At 44.3% G+C, this 15,810-nt stretch overlaps 1 protein-coding gene across 4 annotated transcripts in view; it reads left to right on the forward strand.

Annotated features, from left to right (window-relative positions):
- The window catches only part of PTPN11 (protein tyrosine phosphatase non-receptor type 11), a 61,480-nt gene that overhangs the window by 41,391 nt on the left and 4,279 nt on the right, over positions 1 to 15,810 (forward strand). For 2 of the 4 annotated variants that reach the window (XM_045506471.2, XM_010969617.3), the window contains exons 10-15: positions 2,802 to 2,933; positions 6,475 to 6,641; positions 7,544 to 7,611; positions 8,106 to 8,257; positions 13,372 to 13,484; positions 15,214 to 15,316. In XM_045506471.2, coding sequence (XP_045362427.1) covers positions 2,802 to 2,933; positions 6,475 to 6,641; positions 7,544 to 7,611; positions 8,106 to 8,257; positions 13,372 to 13,484; positions 15,214 to 15,283 — 702 coding nt within the window. In that variant the 3' untranslated portion in view covers positions 15,284 to 15,316. The remainder of the gene's footprint in view (positions 1 to 2,801; positions 2,934 to 6,474; positions 6,642 to 7,543; positions 7,612 to 8,105; positions 8,258 to 13,371; positions 13,485 to 15,213; positions 15,317 to 15,810) is intronic. The other 2 variants (XM_010969618.3, XM_045506472.2) reach the window with 1 other exon arrangement.

Genomic DNA, 15,810 nt, shown 5'->3' on the forward strand with positions numbered 1-15,810 from the left:
TCCACCCAATTTGGTCCTTCGTCCAGTGTAAACCCTGTTACCAGTTTGATACGTATTCTTCTATACTGTCTTCTTGGCATTTGCTTACGTATATGTATTATACGCATTACTACCTACATTTGCACCTATAGAAATATATAGTACTATTTTCTGAAAAGTACTGTATGAAAAAGTGTTGTCATACAGTAACCTTATTGTGCATCTTGGGTTCTCCTCCCCTCCTCCCGCCCCACAACTATATATATGTTCTAACTCCTTCTGTTAGTACATATTGGCCTGCCTCATTCTTTTTAGTATTCATGTGATATTCCATGGTATGAGTGTGTCATAATTTATTTAAACATCATATATCGGGCATTTAAATGTTTTAATCTTTGCTTTTACAAATAGTGCTGAAGTGAACAGTCTTGTTCTTGCTTTTATGTGTACATGCCAAGTGTTTCTGAGGTTAGATGTCAAGGAGAATTGCTAGGTCATGGAATTGCCAGGTGTGCATGTTGTAAGCGTTAATGCATTCTGCCAAACTGACCTCCAGCGTGGTTGTCCCAGGGCACACCCCCTCAAGCAGCGTGTGCCAAGTACCCATCTCCCTACACTCTTCATGACACTTCAGCGTTTTGAAAGTGATAACATTCCATACCTACAGAGAAGCAGACAAATCTTGCTGAGTGACAGCTCTGTGTTATCCCAAAGTGAGCCCATCCATGTGGATTTTTTAACGTGGAAAAGTTCTCTGTTTTTGTCCGTGTTCTAGTTAAAATTCTTTTTTAGATACACTTTAATTGGTTTATATAAAAGTTGCATGAAATGTAGCAGTCATACCCCATAAAAAGACAAGTGGGTGATTTTGGATTTTAGTCCTCCTGATGTAATTTTCGTATCAGTTGTGAAGGGCAGTGTAATTTTATAAGATTTTTGTTGTTGTACTGCTGGTTGTTACACTTCTGAATACCTCTGAGGCCAGATCTGGTCATTGTGAAACAAAGGCTTCCTCCAGTGGCTGCCTGCAGTAACATTAGATGTTCTTGAATTAATGGACAACTTAAAACGTCTTCATAGTTTCTGCTTTGGGTGAGGGTCCACCTGCCCTAAGGACAGAAGGGAAAACCAAGCCTCTGTCCTGCCTGTTGCCTGGTTGCAGCTGTAGGAGGCCACCTGTTCTCGGAGGACTTGGGGGCTGTGAAGAGAGGGTTCTTGGGTCACTTCAGAAGGATCAGGATTGGTCTCTTTCAGAAGAGCTGTCAGAAGCTCCTAGGACAGACAGACACTGGGCTGGGTCCCTCTGCCCCGCTCCTTCCCTCCACCCCTGGCCTGTGCCTGTTTCCCTGTTTTCCCCCTGCTGCTGGAGAAGAGGGCACCATGGGCTTTCGTTCTCCACACAGGCCTTTTCTGATAACCTCCTCTGTTGGTACCCCCAGTGCACAGAAGAAAAACCAGCCTCTAGATTCCCTTTGATTCCTGGGCTTTAATTTGAAAGCTAAAGTTTCAGTGCTCACATTTTAGAATTTGTTTGCCAAGGTTTACATCAGAATTTGGGAAACTGGGAGGAGGGCCACAGTAGTTTGCAGATGTGTGAGTCAGCTACAGTGTTAGGACTTGTGATTTAACTTGTGTTCTCTTGAGCAACTGGCAGTCCTCAGAATTGATCGGCCTGTGACAACACTGCATACACTTAATAGTAAAAGTGTTTATTTGGAGATAATAAAAATTGTATCAAATCTGTCAAAGAGGTATTTAGATCTATAAAATACTAGAGGGAAAGCTGAATTCAGAATAATAAATAAAAGACCACATAAACCATGCCAAGCAAAAAAGTAGCACTGTCCATTAATTCTTCTGCTGAACGTTCCTCCTACTACGTTTTTTTCTTTCAATTATTCATTGATTGTGGGGATGTCTGCAGCTGCTCTCATATTTCTCATTTCATAATGGTGAATTTCTCTGTCCTCCTAATGTACAAGGTACATTGCTCTTGCTGGTGGCTGTGCAAAGTGAGTGGTGTGGGTGACTGCTCCCAGGGAAAAATAAGACACAAATTCATTCTCTGCCCAGGATGCATCACCAGATATGTGCAGACTCATCTCTCATTGAGCGACATAGCTTCCTCTTCGGCAGCGAGAATGATTCTCTTGGTGCCGTATTTCCAGTCTGCCTGCTCTGAAGCCAGCAGCTGTTGCAGGCATGGTGTTCTCAGGCACCCAGTTAAGTGAAGGTGGCGTGTGTAGCAGGTATCAAATGGATCTGGATATAGAAAAAGCAGCTGGTTCAAAACCCCATCGGCTGCCTTTCTGTGCTGGAGTTAACTCACACTTGGGTTAGGTAAGGCATGGAGGCCTCCTACACTGGTGTGGAAGGGAACCAGACGGTCTGGCTCATGGGGCGGCCCATCCACCTCCAGAGTCCCTGCTTGCCGTCCCTGCAGAGTGACTGGCAGATCTCCGGAATTCAAAACTCAGTGGTCTCTAAACAGCACCCTCAGCCTGGGTAGCCCCCCTCTCTCTGTCTGTTTGGATCCTTAGAGGGAAATAAATGAGCACTGACTCTCCTCTGACCTGTGGCTTAGATCAGACAACTCTACAAAGGCGGCCATCTCTTCCCAGTGCTCCCTGGTTCTCCACACACCTGCTTTTCTTATTTGAATTCTCCTTTCCTTTCCTTTGAAAACCAACAGTTAGACACCAGACAGGTCATTTTCCATGCTAGTGGTCATTAAGCAAGACTTGAACACTGGTTATCTGCTGGTTTAGGCTTTCATGTCAGAGTTCACAGAGATTAACTCTCTTTTCTCTGATCCCTTCCAGAGTAAATGTGTCAAATACTGGCCTGACGAGTACGCTCTGAAAGAATACGGGGTCATGCGCGTCAGGAACGTCAAAGAAAGTGCCGCTCACGATTATACATTGAGAGAACTTAAACTTTCGAAGGTTGGACAAGTAAGTATATTGTCGTACTTTAGAGACTTTGATAACTGCGTCGGGTGTGCGCCATTCCAGGGTGGTGCGGTTACTCCTGTTTTTATGCATCCACGTATCCATCCACTCACCGATCCAACATCTGTTTAGTGGGCGCCTCTTAGGTACCCAGTACAGTTGAGTTACTACTGGAACATCGCAAACAAGGCCAGCACAGTCCCTGGTCTCCCAGAGCCTAGGGAGGTGGAAAGTTAGGAAGCAGATAACCAACTAAGTGTTCCAGTTGTGCTCAGTCTGTGAAAGCCCCGGGACGGTGTGTTAGAGACTGAGGAGGAGTAAAGTGGAGGGCTTCTCTGAGGCAGTGCCACATAAGCTGAGACTCAAAGGTGGAGGAGCATCCAGAGAGTCAGAGAGGCGTGTTCTAAGCCAAGGGAACAGCAAGTGCAAAGGCCCTGAGGCTTATTAGTGATCAAATTCCGTGACATCAGGTCTTAACTGCATGCAGTTCAGGTTTGTCCCTGGAGTGACTGACTTTACAAAGTAGCTTTAGATTTGGATTCATTTTAATTTCATGGTTAGAGGGGCTGATTTATTCAAGATCCTTTGGGGACACATAGGTGAATAAAACAGCTTTTGTCCTCAAAGAATTACAGTCCTGCAGCCATGAGAAGCCGTGTATACACACTCCTGAGCTCTAGAGCAGACGCCGGCTGTCACACGTCTCAGGTGCTGTGCTTCTGCTGAGGCTGGGCTTCCTTCCAGCTGGGGCATCAGGGAGAGCATCTCAGAAGAGGCTGGGCCATTAAGGGTGAGGTTTATGTGGAAGAAGACAGTGTGGGGAGGGCCTCCCAGATGGAGGTGTCATTGTGACCGGGGCTCTGAAGTGCCAACAGCAGGGAAATAGGATTTATAGGGAATGAAGGCAAGTGGGGAATTGAGGGAGTAGGGGTGAGTGAGGTTGGGACCAAGTCAGGAGGGGTCTTAACTCTCATGTGAAGAAATGTAAATTTTATTCATTAGTTGGTATGGGACCCGTGAGGTATAGGTCACATGCGGAGACGGGTGTCAGGAAGGTATCCGGCAGCCCCGGGGGAGGATTGGGACGGAAGGTGTCCAGCATCCAGGAGGCCTGTTAACAGGAGGCCTGCACAGGGATCTGGGTCTGATGGCTTCCTCTCCACGTTTTTCTTCCTTTTCCCTCCTTTGGAAATGAATATTACATAAAGATGCCACCATAAACTCTGAAAGAGAAGTGATGGAGGTGATAAGCCTGTGGAGGGTGCAGTGGTGAAGTCTGCAGAGTGTGCAGGGTAGCTTGGCTGGAGGAGGAGGGTGATTCAGACATCTTAGGGTTTAGAATCTGAGTGGATGGTGGCGCTGTGGCAGAGGTCTGAACAGCTGGAGGAAGAGGTTCAAGATGGTAGGGTGATGGCGGGGGCGATGGGAAGAGGAACATCAGCTGAGGAAACTGGAGGTAAATGGGAAGGGACTTGATGTGGGAACGAGGGGCCAGGGTGGCATTAAAGCTTGAGAAGTGGGGTGGGTGGCAGCAGATTTGAGGAGAGGGGTAGATTGTAGCACGACCTCCTGGACATAGAAAGTTTGAGATGCCTTTGAGGCATCAAAGCCAGATGCCAGGGAGGCAGGGGTGGGGGTTGGACGAGGAGGGAAGATGGGAGTGCTGTGTACCCAGTAGAGGTGGTGAACGTAGACACAGCGATACCAGTCACCTCGTGTGAGTTTGTGCCAAGAATACTGTTCCTTGGGTGCAAAACAGAGAAAGTGGGTATTTGGATTCGTCCAGGCTTGGGGCTTTGCTGAGGGTTTGGGGTGGGGGGGATACAGTGGATGGAGAGCGGGTGGAGGGAGTGGAGGTCTGTGATGGAGAGTGACTGTCAGGATAGGGCGTGGGGTCCGAGCTGGGTGAGGGGGGCAGCAAGGGCAGGAGGAGGCAGGCGGAGAGTGGAGGAGGGGCTCAGTGGTCTGGTGAGTTCCATGAGGTGGTCCAGGGACTGGAGTGAGCCGGAAATCTCGGGGCTTGTGGTCTCGGGTGGGATGTGGGAGCTTCTGATATCAGCGGGGGTGCAATTCTACTGCCGATGGGGAGTGGGTGGAGGTTCAGTCGACTGCAGAGACAGGGAGAAGAGCTGGAGAAGTGTCACTGTCAAGCAGAAATGAGGGAGAGGGTTAGAGGACATTGGCAAAGATGCCAGATAGGTTTTTCTTAGTTTTAGTGATAAACTGTCCATCTTCTTGTTATCAGAGATTTTTGAGTAGCAGGTACAGGAAATGCTGGCGTTTGGATTTGTATTTTGCACCCTTGGATGTGGGTGCTGACATAGGATAGATCATTTCTCCAGCATTGCTGGTCACAGATTATCTGCTTTTTGTGTAGCACCTTCCATTTTTCCTAAAGTGCTGTCACGTGATCTCACTTAAGCCTCTTAATCGCCTGGAGGGAGGAGTTGGGGCAGGGATCTCAGTGGCCATTTATGAAGGAGGAGGAGCGAGGATGCTCAGGGCAGCTGGGTCTCTCTCATTCCCTGTCCTTTCTGTGACTCTTGTAGCCCCGATATTTAGCGTACTGGTAACATCCAGAGCAATCTTTTCATGACTCAGCAAATTAAATGCACATGATTTAAGAAAAGATTAATTGTAGCTGTAGTTCAGATTCCTTGGATGTTCTGAAGGTCGCTGGTGATGGATGCTGCTGTGGACAGTCTCTCCCCTTAGCTTGGATTGTGTCCAGGTGTCGAGGAAGGTGTGGTGATGAATAGCACTGTCACAGTGACCTGATCTGGGCAGACCCGGAACACGATGCGTATGGTTTTCTGTAGTCTCGGTGCCCTTGTTACCTTTATGAATGATCACTGCTCAGAGGAGAGTGCCAGTGTGCCGAGTCCCTTACTGTCTGCTGCGCAGTGGCCTTGTGTAACCCTCACAGCGGTATTGTGACAGAGATTCTCATGCCCGCCTGCAGACTTCCTAATTGAGGCCTAGGGATGTCCAGGGGCCACAGTGAATGTGAGTGCTGGGATATGGGCCTAAATCCTGCCATCTGATTGCACAGCCCGTCTTCTTATCCGCTTTGCACCAAACAGAAGCTTAAATACCATGAGATTATAATAGAAAAGTGTGTTGGGGGAGAGGAGGAGGGCCAGGTATAAAAAGATAAAGAGGAGCAAGTATCTTGAGGGAAAACCCGTTTTCCCATCTGGTGGGAGGAGAGCTCGAGTCCAGAGGCCTTGGTTGCCTGGTGAGTTGAGCTGCCCCTGGACAAGGGGGAGCAGGGACGTTGCCTGCCGTCATGGTGCAGGGGATGACTCAGGTTGTAGCTTCCTGAAGGACAAATCACTGTCCCAGACATCTTGGTTCTTCTGACAGAGGCAACAGGTTGCCCCCAGGACCACTCAGCTGGACCCAAAAGGAGGGGAGAGGTGGGACACTGGGGTGGAGGACCTGTGACGGCCTGCTCCCCTGGCTCATGTAGGACGTTGGGAAGATGGGAACTGGGTGCTTCCTCAACCCCTTGATTTATTTAATTCTTTTCTGGTTTTTCTTGGCTCTACTCCAGGGGAATACGGAGAGAACGGTCTGGCAGTACCACTTTCGGACCTGGCCGGACCACGGAGTGCCCAGCGACCCGGGGGGCGTGCTGGACTTCCTGGAGGAGGTCCACCATAAGCAGGAGAGCATCATGGACGCGGGGCCGGTGGTGGTTCACTGCAGGTGACCAGCCCCTCCCGCCTCTGGGCCACAGTCTGTCCCGTCTCCTGATGCCCAGGGCCTGCCCACCCCCGACTCTTTTATGTGGGAAAAATTTAACCTCTGTTTGAGGCATAGATAAACTGTATTAAGGGACACTTTGGCCCCAAAGTATATTTCTCCTAGATCTTACAGGACTGCCAGGTACTGGGGTGGTGGGGCAGAGGGTGGGGAGCACTGTCCTTGCTCTCAAGGGGCCATTAGCCTGGTAATGTTTGCTTGGTTTTCTTTTTTAATATAGTAACACTATCTCTTTGATAGTGGTTCTATTCTCTTTTTCTGTGGAAATAAGATCTATTTTTTCCCCTGACAATACGCTCGTTTGCTTCAGAAGATTCGGACTGTTGCCCACCCAGTCTTCTAGAAGCCGTGCCCGTGGCCTCCTCACCAGAGTTTGCAGGCTGCTGGTGCCCAAGTTTGGGCTTTGTGATTATGCTGGGGTGGGGGGTGGCGGGAGGTTTCCTAAATCTTATTCATATGTTGGGCAAGTAGATGTGTGTGAAAGGTTATTTGTTCAATTTTTTTGAAGCTCCCATTTATTGAGTGCTTGCTCTGAGCTCAGTGTTCTTCATACATGACTCATATTTGATCTTCACAGCAACCCATTTCACAGATGAGGAAACCGAGGGTCATAGAGGTTAAAGGACTTGCTTCAGGCATTTTGTGCTGGGGAAGCTGGCCTCCAAGTGCAGAATGGACTGAGTCCAAGGCCCTATGTTCTTTACTAATATATTTGCAAATATAGACAATGTTATAAATACTCCCAAGAGCAGACATTGTTTTTGTTAATATTAATGGCTTGGTTTTGAGTATAAAACCCTCAAGAATGACCCCGTTGTCCTTGCTTCCTGTCCTTCTGCCCACAGTGCTGGAATTGGCCGGACGGGGACGTTCATTGTGATTGATATTCTTATTGACATCATCAGGGAGAAAGGTGGGTCATCCAGAGGGCAAGAAGCTACAGTTCTTGTTTTTAGTTTATAGAAGAAAAGTGCTGGTGAAAATAGCCTGTGGAAGAGAATTGATGGTTAAAATATTTCACAAAAATCTAGGCTGAAGACTTTACCTTTCAGTATGTTTGCTGGAGAGCAGAAGTGATGCTGTTTGAGCTTTTGGTGTGGATCCCACTGCTGTGGTCTTCTGTTGAACAGACTGTAGGGGTCTCTAGCCAGCCATCTAATTGTTGCTGATGGTCTGGGGTGGTGCTGTGGCAAAGTGGGGGCACCGTCACCTCCAGCACTTTATTGTGTAATCTCCCTGGGTGATTGCTATTGGACAGGAGGCTGGTGCTGTAGCCCTTGGAACGGGTTCCATTAAACATTAAAGACTAACTTTGCTTTGTCTCTGAATCTGCTAAAATTTGTGCATTAAACTGCTTCACCTTGGCTCCATGGTTCTTCCTGATGCTTCATGGTGCTTGCTTTGTAGGCGTCGACTGCGACATTGACGTTCCCAAAACCATTCAGATGGTGCGGTCTCAGAGGTCAGGGATGGTCCAGACGGAAGCGCAGTACCGGTTCATCTATATGGCCGTCCAGCATTATATTGAAACACTACAGCGCAGGATCGAAGAAGAGCAGGTACCAGGCGGGAGGCTGGCGTGTGGCTTTTCCTTGTTTTCTGGGCAGCTTGGATGTGCTCTCCGTTTGATAGCTAACTGTCTTCTTTTGAGAGTGAGGAACAAGTCCCCAACCAGGAAGGGCCTCTCTGAAAAGGAATTATTCCTAGTGCCACAACTCTGATTTTTCAGTATGGAGTAGCTCAGGGAGGAGCACCTGGCCTGACAGATCGGGGAACGGCCACATAGAAAGGCTAGGATTTCCCCACGCTCACATGGCAAGCTTAGAACTCAGAGCCTCGAAGTTTCCAGCCTGTTCCAGTTTTGATCCAGGCCTTCTTCATCCTGATTCCATCTCTTAAATGAATGCCTCACTCTTAATAGCACACAGGAGTTTGAACTGCCAATTTGGTCGAATTGGAGACAGTGAAATTTCAGTTTGGACTTGTCTGATGTATTCTCTCGATTAGACTCAGGCCAGGCATTTTGATAGGACTGTCTCAGAAGTGATGCTGTGCCGTTCCCGGTCCTTCTCATCAGGAGATGAGATGGTTTATTTCACTCCTGGTGGTGTTAATTTTGATCACTTGATTAAGGCATTGTCTCTTAGATTTCTCCACCGTCAGGTTACTGTTTTCCCCTTCTTAATTAATATCTTGTAGGTAGACACTTGAGACTATATAAATAAACAATTTTTCATCATACTTTTTGCCTACCAATTTTACATTCATTCACAATTCTGGCCTGGAAAAATTACCCACTGTGACATTTGCCCAGTGACAATTTTCTGTTTCCATCATTCCCTTTTCATTTATTAGTTGGAAGACTATTATAAGGAAGAGCTTTCCCTTCTCCCTTATTTATTTCTTTATTCCTTTACTTATTTATGTCAGAATGGGTTCTAATCCATTAATATTATTTATTTCGTTGCTTCAACTGTCCCAAGTTTGCCTAGTAGGAGCCTTTTCAAGTTTCCTGTGTTTTTTTGATATGTTCCCCCCCTTTTTTTTTTTATTATTTTCTTACTTGTTTTGACAACACAAGATGATCTTGGTTCATCTTGTATTTTCCCAGACACTTTATAAAGGAGCCCTGATTCTTTTTATTGAAGAGTATTATTTTGTAAGTGTGCTTGTTTGTACTGGTATAATAGTCTTTGAATTGCCTATTAGCTAATTAATTTTTGTTCTTGTGCAGCTCTCTGTATAACATCCTATATATATGATTATATATATATATAATTATATATCACTTATATATTTTTGTCATTTATATATAATTTATATACATATTTTATATATAAATATGTTATATATAATATATAAATATATAATTTTATATATATTTATTATATATATAATTTTTTAAAATAAACTTTTAATTTTGAAATAAGTTCTAGATTCACAAAAAATATAGTATAGAGAGTTCCTGTATATTCCTTCTTCCAGTTTTCCCTAATATTAGCATCTTATTGAAGAGTAGTATTTAGCATCCCAATACCAATCTACTGGGTATTACTGTTTCTAGGTCCTTTCAGGTGGGGCCTTGGGATAGAGCTAGGAAATAATGTCTGTATTATAATCCACATATACACACAAATCTATAATTATTTCTCTACGTGTGTATATATAGTAAGTTAAACCTGAGTTCATAGTGATGTCTCTGACTCTAATTCAGTACTGTGCGGCTCATTCTAGCCTTTCCCTCACTTGTTTATAACTTCTCTAGCTGGGAGAAACCTGGCTCCCTTAATCTGCAATTTATTTACTCAATTGTTCAACCCTAGTATGCATGTAAAGTAGTTTGAGAATTGCTAACCTGTTACCCCTGTGGAATGACGGCTCTTCTTTGAAGAAAGTAATTCCACATCCCATAGGGAACGTCCTTTAGGCTGTAGGGTACAGAGACTTGGGCTGGAGTCTCTCTGAGTGAATCGTACTGTCGGACAGAAGTTACCTTAAAAAATTCTATAATCATTGTGCTGTACACTAGGAATTGACACAATGTTGTAAACTGACTATAACTCAATTAAAAAAAATTCTGTAATCACAACTGAGCCGGGATAGAAACGTAGTAACGCAGGCTGAATTTAAGTTGTTGACAGCAAGGCTTAAATTGGCCTGGTATAGCCATTACCTTTCAGCTTTCTGTATTTGAGTAAACATTTGGGTACCTTTTGTGTTCCAGACGCTGTTAGATACTGAAGATAGAATAGAATAAGATAGATAAGGCTGTTGTCTTGTGGAGCTTGTTTCACCGGACAGAAAGTTTTCCTTAACATGAGCCCATGCCGCCATCTGTCCTGACTGCTTTGTTTCCCTAGCCTTGTGGTTCTTCACATATCTTCCTTAACCTCCTTGGTCCAATGAAAAGGTGTTTCCACATTTGTTTATTCCCTTCCTTATTAATTAAAGTAGGTTGTACTATGTGCCAGGCACTATGCTAGGTCCTGGGAATATAAGTTGTCATGTTCCTGAAATGGCAATAACTCTGTAAGACTGGAGTAGAGGAAGTTAGAGGGAGAACGTGGGGTCAATGTTGGAGGAGGTTAGAAAAGTCAACAGAGGCCAGATTTTGAGGGGGTGGGTTTACAGGCCATGTTATGGATTTAAAACTTTATCCCAAGGAAAATAGGAAATCATTGAGGATTTTGAAGCAGGGAAGTGACATAAAAAGATCCTCACTTTTAAAAAAGGGCCCTGGCTTAAGTGGGAAGAATGGGTGGGCACCAGGCTTGAGCAGCTGCGGGGCGACCAGTGTCAGTGAGAACTGATGGTGGTTTGGAAGGATAACCAGGGGCCGACAGTGGGTATGGGGAGTGAAGAACCAGTAAGATTCTGTGATCAGATGTAGATGGAGTCAGGGTGTGTGTGATCCTGACCCTTGAGCCCAGAGCACCCTGGATGTGTTGTTTTGTCGCTCTGCAACCCAGACAAGAGCATTTTCATTTTACTCTCTCTTCCTACCCTTGGCTTTGGGGCTTTTTTGTAATTTAAGGTTTAAGAGTGTAAGTGGTGACTTCACATGGAAACATCTTTAATAGCAGATGATTTTAGAGCCTCATGGTTAGTCCCTCCTCTCAACTTTGGCTGTGTGTCAGTTGGAAAGGCCATAAGATTTATTATAAACATTGCAAGAGACTTGGTAACCATGGTATGTCATTGAATTTGGGTGAAGGATAGGTCAATTTCAGATCTTTTTTAGACCTCTGAAATAAATTTTCCTCCACCCTCCTTCTAAAAGAAAATGAAATGAAACAAAACTGTCCCTACTCCCTGAGAATTTTTCTTGATCTACAAGATAGCCTGGGCTGTCATGGTTCCAAGAAACAAACACATCTGATTTGTGAATTAGGGTTATTTCTTGTTTTTCAAAATAAGCTAAAAAGCTCAAGCATTTTTATGCTTTTCCTTGAGCTGCTTTGATTTATTGAAGTAATTCCTGTTCCATTTGTATTAATTATTCCTCACTGGAAAATTCTTTTGTCATTACTTCATGTAGAAACATTGATCTTGATTTTTAAGAAAGTGTGTAATAGGGAGGGAGAAATGGGGAGTTGGAGCTTCAGTCATGCAAGATGAAAAAGTTTTAGAAACCTGTGCAACGATAGTTGTTAACAATATTGTACCATATATTTAAAAATTTTTGTTACAAGGATATGTCTTATTACTGTTTTTAACCACATTTTAAAAAAAGTGTTGAGTAGAAAGCAACTATGCTTCAGTTTATTTGTGTATTTAAATTTTTTATTAAAAATGAGTTAAGATTTTTAAACTTTAGAGTTAGTTTTTAAATAAGTAATGTTCTTTGCCAATTCTTCCATTTAATACTTAATTGTAAACTGTATCTTTAAAAAAGTTATTTCTTATGTAAGTCAGTATTTCAGTGCTAAGGTCTGTGGCTTCTATTTAGAGGTGATTATTCAAAAGACCTTTAGATCTTTAAAACCAGTTTTTCAAAAAATTATAATACTATATAGACTAAACAAAACATTTTCTCCTTGGACTTCTTTCTTGCAGCTTTTCCTCCTAGATACTAATTTCTGTAATGACTGCTTTATTATTTAATAAATTGTTTTGGCTGTTTGAACAGAGGCTAAATAATGGTGCCTTAATCAAGATAGGAGCTTATTTCTCTTGTATATAAAAGTTCGAGTTAGCAGATGATTGGGGGGGTCGGGTTATGGGCAGGGACATAGGGTCATCCAGGGACCCGGGTACATTGTCTTGTCACTCCACTGACTGTCCTTTAGGGTGTTTCCTTCTCCACATGGTCGCAGGTGGCAGAAGGGAGTGGAGGACAAGCAGCTAATTTTGCACCAAAGCGATGGTACCAGTTTACCCTCTCACCAGCAGTGAATGAAAATCAATATTTGATACAGATATCCTTTCTAATAATTTGCTGTTCTTGAATCCTGTGATAAAGGCAGCATTATTTAATGATGATAACGTAATGGACTCGTTTTTTGGAATTGTGGATAAAAATTGGTGGATTTAGGAGTAAAGAATGATAAATCATCTAACCAGAAGTCTTACCTGATGCAGTTCGTCCCGAGTGTGAGATGAGATTACATCCTACTGGTTTTCTTTGCCTTTTTTCCAACCCCTGAGTTTAATGAGGCTGAAAATAAAGTTTGAAAGGTGTTAGGGTTTTTCTGGGGTGGGGGTGGAATGTGGGGAAGATATAAGGTGTGTTATTCTGATAAGAATGCTACCCTCTTTTCCACCTGTGTGCCATTTTTACTTGGAGTGCATTTCTTTCTGGAACTCTTTTCCCACCTGTTTACTTGAAAATCATTAAATGTGTTGCAAGTGAACTATGAAGTGATTAGATGCTAATGTGGCAAAGAAAGTGTGAATTCTCTCTTAGCTCAGAAACTGGTACGTTTAATTTAATACAACAAGTTGTTAAAGCATGACTCCCTCTGCTTTTGAATTGTATGGGTCAAAAGTACTTTTTACCTATATGATGTATTTGCATGGAGGAGGTGAATCCCCTGACATTTGGTCAACATATCAGTGTTCACGGTCCAGCTTGTTTGTCGGTCTGTCTGTCTCTCTCGGTGAAATGCCTGTTTTACTTTTTATTCCTTCAACAAAGTCATGATTCTTCATCCATGCAATCTTCACCTTTCAGAAAAGCAAGAGGAAAGGGCACGAATACACAAATATTAAGTATTCCCTAACGGACCAGGCAAGTGGAGATCAGAGTCCCCTCCCACCTTGTACCCCAACGCCATCCTGTGCAGAGTAAGTAGAAATGAAGGAAATTCTTTTTACCTGAACACAATCCTACAGAAAAGCTTAAAAAATAACAAGTCTTTGCAGCACGTGCCTTCCCCCGGTGCGTGTTCTGCTTCACTGATGGGTGAGTGTTATCAGTGGCTGTCTAAATTAAACTGTAACTGACCTAAACTGAAGGTTGCTTGCTGCACTAGGGAGTCTGTGGGATTATAAATATATCAAGTGCTGGTTCTCTAAGATTTTTTTGTTTGAAGGGCTGAGGATCGTTTCAGAGGTAGGTAACACCCCTTTTGATGTGTTAAGACTCTTCGTTACGTAAAACCCAGTAAATCGACAGTCACTGTGTCAACGCAGTCATGGTCTGCTCATATTCCACCGTCATCAGAAATCTACTCTGGGTGTTTAAAACGAGGGGTTAGCAAACTACAGCCCCCAGGCCAAATCTGGGCCGCAGCCTGCTTTTGTACAGCTCAGGGATGGTTTTTAAAGAATTATTAAAAAAAAAATAAAACCCTCCTCCAACACACAAAGAATAATATATAACAGAGACTCTGTGTGGCCCCCAGAGACAACACTGTTTATCCTCTGATCCTGTACAGAAAACCTTTGCCAACTCCTTGTTTAAACTAAAACATGTGTTAGGAAAACATTTGTTAAATCGATCATGTGAATAGCAATTGTAAGTTATTTTTCTATATATTCTAAAGTCACTCTTTGGTATAACACTTGCTTTTGATTTTCCCCTAAGACTCTTATCTCTACTTGCTTCTGTTGTGGGTTTTTAAACCCCCACTGGCTTTAATGCTTTATGTAAGCATTTTCCATAGCATATATAAGGCTCTTATTTATATTTGCTTTCTCTTTAACATTGAAATTATAGAGCTAAAGTGTTCTCTTCACCAACTGCCTCTTCCTTCTGCCTGCCTTTTCTTTCCCAGCGGACTGACAGGGAGAGTTGATATTTTAAGTTGCTATCTGCAGTAATTTGCAGTAGAACCAGCACGTCAGGCCCCCGAGTCCTTGCCAGAAAGCTTCCCCACATGTTGGCTCAACAGAATTAGCTCTGACGACTCCCTTGTTACCAGGAGCCTGCCTGGGACTAACAGGCCCTCTTGCAGGGTGCAGACCCAGGAGACCCCAGCCGCTTTGCTCCTCTCAGGCGGGTGCCCACAGTTGCTGGGTTCCTCGTGCTGCCGGACTGTTCTGATCTCCACTCTGCTCGGTGAGACGGAGTCTGGGCTCTGATGTGCCGGCCCTGCACCCTGGGGCTCTGCACTGCCAGGCAGCTTCATGTTCACCTTCACATAGCCAGACTTGGGGCTGAACGGGTCTACAGTCCCTGCCCGACAGTTCCACCGTTTTCCCTTCATGGGGCTCTGGCCCATTCCGATCCTCTGCTTGCAGTGAATACCGTCCCTTTCTGTATGCACACGTCCCAGCTTTCTTCAAGGTCTAACCCAGTGCCTCGTCATGCAGGCCTCCCTGCTCCATCCTCCTGGAAAACAACTCTCCTTCCTCCAAACCCCAGAGAGCACAGGGACTCAAGGTTCTTACTTCACAGTTATTTTGCTGTGTGTTTCTGTCTGATGCCCCTTCCTAGAATGTCAACTCCGGGGGGCAGGATTGATGTCTGCGCCATAACAAGTCCCCAGATAATGGAGTGTGTGCCCTGTAAATATCATGGAAGCTTGAACAATGTGTCTGCATTTTTATTAATGTCTTCTTTTCTTTTCAGAATGAGAGAAGATAATGCTAGAGTCTATGAAAATGTGGGTCTGATGCAGCAGCAGAAAAGTTTCAGATGAGAAGACGCACCAAGACTTCAAGCACAGAAATGGGTATTTAAACGGAAGTGCTCTGTCAGTTCATTGTTTATATCATCTGTGGCGTTTTGAAGCAGGCAGATAATTTGTGAATGTTTTAGCAAAGTGGACCATAATTGAGTTTTACAAACCAGCCTCCTTTTTCTTCTGCCTATATTTCTTTTTCCAAGTTGGATTCATTAGACATTGAAATCAAATGCAAAATTAATTCTGTGAGGGGCAAGGTTAGCACTTAGAGAGAAATGGTTGCTACTGGTGATGGAGAACAGATTATCACCATTCCTGGTTTTGGTTAGTCACTTAACCCACGCTCTACTGAGATTTGGTCTGTAGGGACCTGGGACGTAGGCACACAGCTCTGGATGGTTGGAGTCAGGATGCCTGAGTTGCCACCCCTGTGGGCCTCTGATTGGCTAGCCCTGTGGCACAGGACCCTGGACTTCCCAGGCCTCTGACTGGTCAACCCCATATCCCTTACCGCTCTGATGCTGGAAATTCACCTCCCTTGT

The sequence above is a fragment of the Camelus bactrianus genome, chromosome 32 (assembly GCF_048773025.1).
Source record: "Camelus bactrianus isolate YW-2024 breed Bactrian camel chromosome 32, ASM4877302v1, whole genome shotgun sequence".
NCBI classification, from domain to species: Eukaryota; Metazoa; Chordata; class Mammalia; order Artiodactyla; family Camelidae; genus Camelus; species Camelus bactrianus.